Here is an 8,757-nt window from a genome sequence, read left to right on the forward strand (position 1 = left end):
AAAAGGTGAACTCCAGATGCATTAAAGACATAAACATGAAAGGTAAAACTATGAAACCAATAGAAGAAAATCTAAGAATATATATCTGTAATCTGTAGATCAAGAAGGACTTGTTACCTACAAATTCAAAAATTTGATAGATTTAAATACATTAAAATTAAGGATGACTGTACCACAAAGTCAACAGATGATTGACACACTGGGAATTATTATTTCAACACACAAGAAATTGTGAGAAACCAACAAGAAGTGGAAACCCAATCAAAAAGATCGGCAAAGGGTAGAAACAGGCCAGACAAGGAAAGGGAAACCCAAAAAAGGCTAGCAAGGATATGAAGAAATAATCAAACTTCCTGGTAAACAGAGAAACATAAATTAAAACCACCACGAGATTCTATGTAACTGACAAATTAGGAAAATGTAGGATGTTGTACAATACCAAAGGCTGACAAAAATGTGGAAAAATAGGACTTCTTCTACACTGTTGGTGAGTGTAAAAACTGGTGTTGCTGTTTAAAATAATTTGGCAGAATTTAGTGATATTAAATATGTGACAGTCCTATACTTAGCAATACCACGTATGAATGTATGTCCCCAAAGACACACTTCCACAGCCATTAGCAATACATAGAAGAATGTTTATTACAGAATTATTCGTAGCTAAGAATTGGAGTCAACCTGAGCATCCATTATTGGGGGAATTGATAAGAAATTTGTATTTACTGCATAGTTAGAAGCAATGAACTAGATGTGCATACAGCAACACGAACAGACCTCAAACAATGCTAAGTAAAGAAAGTAAATTATATAGCAAAGTAGTAGTTATGTAAATGCAAAACACACAAAGAACTACAAAATTTTACAAGGACAGCTACCTAACCAAGAACCTATATAAAATACATTAGATTGTGTGCAAGTCAAGAGTAGGAAGGGTAGAGTTATGAGGGTTGAGACTGGGAATCATAACCAAAAACATGACCCAAATGAGAGAATGTCTCTGAATATTAATAATACTATCTGCACCAGAAATGTTTTAAATGATACAATCATATCAACTACTAAATTTGATAGATTTATGCAAAAGTATTAGAAATACCTTTTTCTAAGATGAATGAGCATTCTACACATTTTGGTTTTAACTATGATAAATTTGAAAATTCATGGCATCTAGTTCTTGCCTGTTACCATCATAGATAAATATGCTCAAATGGTCTGATGAAAGGAATACTGAACTAGGAACCTAAAAAGCTGTGACCTAGTCCAAGCTAACTACTAATGTAAGCTTGGCAAAGTCATTTTATCTCTTTGAATATTTTCTTTTCTGCAAAAATGTCTTTGGATTATTCTTCCAAACTCCTCCTGCTCCAAAGTTATCTAACTTTATTTACTTAATTAAAATTTATTCATACGAAATTATTTTCTCTCTACTCCAACACCCCCCTCCCTGCCTTCCCCCCCCAAAAAAATGCAAAAAAACAAGAGTATCAAAAGAAATTCAGAAAAATGGTGTAGCAATGGGAGTGAATAGCAACTTAGTTTTAGGGTAGAAAGGAGAAAACATTAAAGAGACACAGTGATTTTCCCAGTCTTTTCAAGAATCCAAGGCAAAGTAAGGTTAATGTGAGCCCAGGTTCAGAAAATCTACTACTTGAAGGATTTTAGCATATGCTATTCCATTACCCCTTCTCAAAACACATGTTCAAGTCTCTCATAGAGTTTATTCTAAAAGGCCCTAAATTTCAGCTTCTATGTATCAGATAAAACATGATTTTGGACAAGATAATCTTCCACATTAAAAATGTATGATTCCAAAACAATTATGAGGCTTTTTTAAATCAGCGAACTAGTTACACTTAGCATCATCACTTAAACAAATAAAAACCTCACAAAACCAAGCATCCTGTTGGAATTATGAATAAAATGAATATAAAGACCTTAACAGTAAGGGAAATCAGAATATACTATAGATTGGCGACCATGAATAGAAACTGAGATATCTAAAGAATAATGGTGACACATTTTACAAAAAGAAAACTGAAATCTGAATATTTAAAATATCTAAAAAATTTGAAAATTAGACTATTTTAAAAGAGAAAACAGGACTTTCAACATAGAATGCACAACAATAAACATGAGAAATTAACATATTTGTAGACTTATATTCCATTTACATTTAATTTTAAATATGGATGAGGGAGGAGAAGGAGAGAGCAGAGTGGGAATTAAGAGATCACAAAACATCTGTTACTAATAATTTCAGTACAGATGTAGTTGTTACTGCAAAAGAGATGAAGATTTTCCCAGGTTGCCTTACTATAAGGTTTTCTACCAACAGCCATAGTTTACACTTCGAACTCCATGTATCAAGTCTCATATACATAATGCTGATTATGAGAAAAGTGTATATGGACAGATAAATGCAATCACTATGTATAAAGGAAATGTGTTAAATAGCAGGAAGCTGCTTGAAGAAATAAATGACAGAAAAATAGCTTCCTAATGAAAAAATAAGAACAAGAAAGTTTCATAGCTATAAGTATCTCAACTTTTTTTTTGATCTTCTTTCATAATCTTTCAATTTATCTACACCCCTATTATATACTTTGCATTATGTTTTAACAAAAATCAATAAAGTTCTAAATATTAAATATGTTTCTCTGAAAACAATCTTAAGGCAAATTTTACTTATTAGAGAGTATTTTGTTATTTAACTACTATCCTATATTGCCACATTTTCAAGGAACCCCATTTCAGGCTAACAGTATTAGCTACCCACATCAAAGTTAAGATCCAGACATGCTCACACCACGCTGAAAAATTTTATTTAGTAAAATTGATGTCCTAAGAATCCTTCCCTGAGAAATACAATACTCAAAATACTGTGCCATCCAAAAGAATGATTATTTCCTATGCCTACATAATAAGTCAGATTTAATTTTAACTAGGGATGCTACAAAACTTTTTCTACTACATGTATACCAATTTATTTTCTACTTTTAGCTTATGCCTAGTTCAATAATTATTTATCATCTCCCCTTTTCAGAAGTATTTTTAAAAACCACTTTGCCATATTACCAATCAGGGCACTTTTCTAGATTAAAATTTTTTAAGTTTTTGATCAATAATACACTTTTATTTTAGCTTATATCTCTATTAGAAACGAACAATATGAATTTCCCGATATATTAGTGATCATGCTGCAAAGATTAGAAAATCTTCTTCAATCCTAAATATTATTTCTACAATTCTATCAAGTTCTCTAACCTCTCATTGCACTTTTGCACACTAATACTTATGTTCTTCCAATATTTGCATAATTTTTCTCCTCCTCTGCTAAAATTCAATACAGGTAGTTAAAAGTAGCTAACAATATAATTCCACATGATATTACATCTGTGTTTACATCTGGCTCTAATCACATGCTTAGAAGTGATTTACACAGAGGAATGTAAAAAGGGGGGAAAAACAAAAATACAACTATGAGAAATAATTATGCTGTTATTTTAAAAATATCATTCTCAATTTGATAGAAGCTTCTCACCACATGCTTCAAAGCTACTAAAATTACAAACATAGGATGGTCCGGCACTTCAAAAATACCAGAGACAGGAGAAAGGAAGAAAAAAGCATTAACCAAATACATGCCTTTTATATCAGTTATCTTAACAAATGATTGATGCTTTCAATGTATAAGGTACTTTATGTTTAGCTCTATGGTACAATTATTATCACATGACTTTGTGGTAAGGGTCCTCAGGTTCATTAAGAAAAGTAAGTGAATCATACCTATTCACTACCGAGCACTCAGGAATTAGGAGAATACCAAATTAAAGAAATACCTGTCAAGATATGAAAAAATATTCATATACACACACATACATACACACACACACACACACACACACACACACACACGAAGAACCATGACACCATAAAATGAGAAATCCATGCAGGCTTACCTGATAATTCAGGTAATTCCTACTTAATTCAAGACAAACAGCATGACTATTGCATTATGGTACTGGTATTGGTACATTTATTGAAACACCATTAAAAATAATTAAGGAAATAAATACGTTTAACATTCCACCTAATAAAAGGGTTAAAGTTTAACATGACTGTATGGACACAAAACAAATAGTCACAACTAAATATATCAAATCTCATGCAATTATTTATATGTTATTTCATTTTACATGGTTTGTCAAAAGTAGGAATTCTTTGAATAAAAGCACAGAACAATGAACAAACTACAGAGAGTTTTCACTGTATTTAAAACCTCAGAGCAAACATATTCCTTAATTTACAAGTGGTAAATTTAAAATTTATACAGTACCTGATTCTTACCTAAAGAGATGGAATGGGGGAGGACCACCAGTAGGAAAAGGACTTGAATGGGATGGAAAAGGTAAAACCTAAAAATCACTAACATCTGAGTGACTGCTGGTTAATACCTCCTTTAGTAGCTGTCTGCCAACCCGTCTACAATCTAAGTCTACACAAGTTATGGAAAAATAATTAAAGAGTATTATCAATCAACTAATTGCAATTTTCCTTACATATTTAACCATTTAAATCTTTTAACATCTAAAAATATATATTTTCAGGGATCCCACCATGAATTAAAAGAGATTAAAAAGTATAGTAAATATGCAAAATAAATATTGGCCATTACATATTCTTCTCCAAATCTAATAACATAAAATCTTTTTTTTTAAAAAAAGAGTAATACAACTGCTCTATAGTAAGAATGAACAGCAGTCTCAATTTAAAATTTAAATAACTAAAATTTATAAAATTATTCAAGTTAAAACATTCCTACTTCTTTCTAATCTCAACAAACTAGAAAAATGCTTAAGCCTAATTTACCAAGGGCTAGTTTTAAGCAACAAAAAGACTCAGAATTATACTGAAAGTCCCAATCAACACAGGAGACAGAGAGACTTATACTACTGTACCAATAATCATTTTTGTTAGCATCCTCTACTGGTGGTTTCCAATGACAGCAAGGGGAAATGGTGGTAATGACAGGAAGATATATACCTGCTATTCCATCTAAAGGGAATTAATCAGCATGTGGTCATTAGCAGCTAGAGTACATTTCTCCAAAAAAAAGAAAAAAACAAAACAAAACAAAGAAAATCACACAGAAAGTAGAAAAAGAGAAAAGACCTTTTTAAAATACAACAAGCAAGGCATTAAATTGTAAACGGCAAAAACCAATTCAAGCAATTCTAATGTTACTCCTTTATAGATGACTGACATCATTACCATAAAGTTACCACACAAGGTTTGATGCTCTGGCCAAACCTTGCTCAATTGGTTTACCCCTGTCAAGTTACATCACTTGATACTCCCATTAATATCCTACCCTCAGATATATTCCAGAAAGGAAATTAAAATGTTTTACTGAAGGCTTAGCAGTCTGCATACCTTATTTCAAAATGAATAAAAATATTATTTACATATACATAATATAAAGTATCTCTATGACTACCTCCCACTGTATACATCACGTTTCTTCATTAAAAAGATTTAACATTTTCCAAGCAATTCTCTGCAATAAACATCTGCAACTTAAATACAACTGCATTGCTAAGAAATATTAACCAGCACCTATCCTAAGGTTTCACAACACAATGGGATATAACTTCATTTTTAATTCGCAAAATTTAAGGCTAAATCAAAGAGCATGGCTGTAATCATCAGTAATGGATGAAATGGATTTGAGAACAAAAAGAAATACAAGGACAGAGCTGAAAGTGATGAAAATGGAAGGTACCTGTAGTAGTACAGTGCTATCTTAAACACCTTTTGTTTTCTGGAAGTAATGCATACTGCAGACAAGACGTTTGTGCTAAACAGCCCCAAATCTGTTTTTCTAATATCAAACACAAAGGAAAAACACTGACAGCAAGCGTGGTAAATAAATCCCTCCCTTGAGAATGAAAGCAGCAGACAGGAGGGGGCTGACATACATGCAGGAGAAAACTAAACACCATCTTTTTTCTACCTGCACAAGTTGCCATTTGCTGCAGAGATCAAGAACCTCTTTTTCCTGTTGATTTCAAGTACCTTTCAGGATAGCTTTTTTCCCCCTTAAGTCATCTGTTGATATGCCTTACGAGTGTAATATTCATAGCACAGAACCTTTAGGAGAAAAATCCATTCTTTCCTGGTCAGGTAAACATGTTTACAGCAGCTGCACAGACGCTGGGTGGTTCAGACTCACATGTCACACACATGTCGTCAGCAACAAGAAAAGCCCCTTTCTCTGGCGATCAACATTTTAAATAAGGTAGAAAGCGAACGGCCCTTTCCGAACCAACTTACCTTTCATAAAGCCACATCAGCAACAGCGGCAACAGCTCAATATAGAACACACACCATTTGACGCTAAAACAGGAAATTAAAATTGCAGTAGCCTAGGCTCCGCTCTTTGCTATATAAGAAGTCATCTCTCCACAATGAGGACACCAACATACCTTTCAATCATAACTAACAGACGTCTTGAAAATGCAAATGTTTATTTGAATAATTAAAATCTCTCATGAAAGCAGCGACTTTAAGGTCGCCTCAAATATATTAAAAATATGTTTACGTTTTGGAAGGAAACATCTTGGAACAGCTTAAAAATCTTCGTATCTGTTTCTAGACAGGAAATCCCACACAAAATCTAAAATTGCCAGGAAAGGTTACAAAAGCTTGCGTTTCGCATCCCGGAGGGAGGGAGAAAGGGAGCCCAGGCGCGGGGGGTGGGGCGGGGCAGCACGGGAGAGTTTTCACTTAAACACGTATTTCCTCATTTTCTGGACGCCACGGCCATCCCACCACAGGCGCATTTATTTCCCCACTCTCAAAACTCGTTTTAAAAATAACGCAGGAGTCCAGGCGAGCCCCTGGTCCGACACCACCATGTAATTCCTTATATAGCCTGGGCCGCGGCGGCAGGGCCCGGCGCCCGTCGTCACGCGAGCAGGTACCGGGTGGGCCCCGCGGCAGTCGCCCCTGTCGCCGCAGGGCGTCCAGACAATACCGGCCAGCAGCGCTTCGCCGCCGAGCGCGGGGGCGAAGGCACAGGGTCGCTCGCGATAAGCAGAAGCACAATCAACTTACAACGCCGCTCCGAACTGGAAAAGGCGACCGTGAAGCCACCACCGCATGTTCGGGTCTCGATCTCCCTCCCTCTTTTCTAACTCTCACGCCAGGCAGCGGGGGTCTGCGCCGGCCCCACGGCACAAAGCCGCACAGCCCGCGGCAGCCGGGCGCACCCCGCAACCGTCGGTCCGCCCGCCCCTCCCCCACCCTCCCCCGTCCCCCTGCGCCAGCCGCGCTCCATTATCCGGCTTCAGCGCTCCGAGCGTCCGGCCCAGGTAACAACTTCCCCAAACCGAAAGAGACGACAGAGGCGGACGCACACAGCCCTGTTCTGCGCGCAGAGCGAGTCTGCGCCGGAGGGACCTGTCGGGGGTGTCCCGGTCTCCAAACCCAGGTAACAACTCCGCAAACGCCGCCGTCCAGAGCTCGCGGCGGCAAGTAGGTGCCCGCCGCCCGCCGGCTCCCCCCAAAACGGGGCTCCCTCACGGGACTCGCCCCGGAGCCCCCAGGCCGGGCTTCGGGCCGGGGCGGCCGGGGGAGGAGGGCGCTTAGGGACCCGCGCCGCGAGCGCGCCTCGCCCGCCGTCCCAACTTTACCGCCGGCCGAGCCCGGTCCGCCCGCGGCGCGCACCACCGGCGCCGGCGCACACGCGCGCACGGACGACACGCAGCCCGCGGCCGCCCCGTCCCGCCGCCGCCCGAGCCGCGGGGCCACAACGACGGCGCCGGCCGCGGCCGCGGAAGCCACTTTGCACGGTCAGCGCCGGGCACAAGTTTGCTCCTCGGCTCCCGGGGCCTCGGCGCTGAGGAGAGGAGCGCTGAGGGCTGAGGAGGAGGGGAGAGGGAGGCGCCGGAGGGCGAGAGAGTGGGGAAAAGTGCAGAAAGAAGCAACAGCCGCTCCACCCGGGACCAGAAAAGTGGCCGGCGAGTCCCGGCCGCCCGCCCTGCGCCGGGGATGCGGCGGCGGCGGCTAACGGTCCAGGGGCGGCGAGGGCGGCAGAAGCCGCTAGGCGGAGAGACCAGGTAAGAGACATAACGGTTCAGGGAGAGCGGGCGGCCGCGGCGCGGCGGCGGCGGAGGGGCAGAGAGCACTACTTTCTACTTTCCCACTCCACTTTGCCCGCCCTGCCCGGCCGCCCCCGGCCCGGCTCGCCCCCTCGCTCCGGGCGCCCCGGCCGCGCGGCTCCCCCTGACTCCGCCGCTCCCCGGTCCCCGCCGCCACTCACCGTTATTGCGCCGCGGGTTCGCCTGCTTTCTGCGCTTACACCTGGGGCCATCCGCCATGATCCTCTTGCTTGTGTCTAAATGCTCGAGTCACCTCCTCCCCTCCCTCCCCCTTCCCCCCACCCCTCCGCCTCCACCCCTCCCCCTCCCCACCGCACCTGGTTTACGACACTCGGGGCTTTACGACATCACCTTCCTTACACCTAGAGGCCCTCGCTCTACGGCCGGAACCTTGTTGCTAGGGACAGGGCGGTTTGCGGCAACCGTAGATACTGCTGAGTTTGAGTTGAAGGGAGAGGGAAAAGTTTTCCTCAGGTGTGACGATGAGGGAAGGAGGGTTTTGGGAAGCTGTGGGGACGTGGGCAGAGGGGCGGCAGGCCGTCGCAGTAGCAAAGGTAAAGTTGGAAGCTCAGCCGCGTTCCGCTTCCGAAGCGAC

At 41.2% G+C, this 8,757-nt stretch overlaps 1 protein-coding gene across 3 annotated transcripts in view; it reads right to left on the bottom strand.

Annotated features, from left to right (window-relative positions):
• Positions 1-8,420, bottom strand: part of ZEB1 (zinc finger E-box binding homeobox 1) — a 213,579-nt gene extending 205,159 nt beyond the window's left edge. Inside the window, exon 1 of one of the 3 annotated variants that reach the window (XM_045554060.1) lies at positions 8,324-8,420. In XM_045554060.1, the coding sequence (XP_045410016.1) occupies positions 8,324-8,381 (58 nt within the window). In that variant the 5' untranslated portion in view covers positions 8,382-8,420. The remainder of the gene's footprint in view (positions 1-8,323) is intronic. The other 2 variants (XM_045554053.1, XM_045554098.1) reach the window with 2 other exon arrangements.
• Between the last annotated feature and the right edge of the window lie 337 nt (positions 8,421-8,757).

Source organism: Lemur catta, chromosome 1, assembly GCF_020740605.2.
Source record: "Lemur catta isolate mLemCat1 chromosome 1, mLemCat1.pri, whole genome shotgun sequence".
NCBI lineage: Eukaryota > Metazoa > Chordata > Mammalia > Primates > Lemuridae > Lemur > Lemur catta.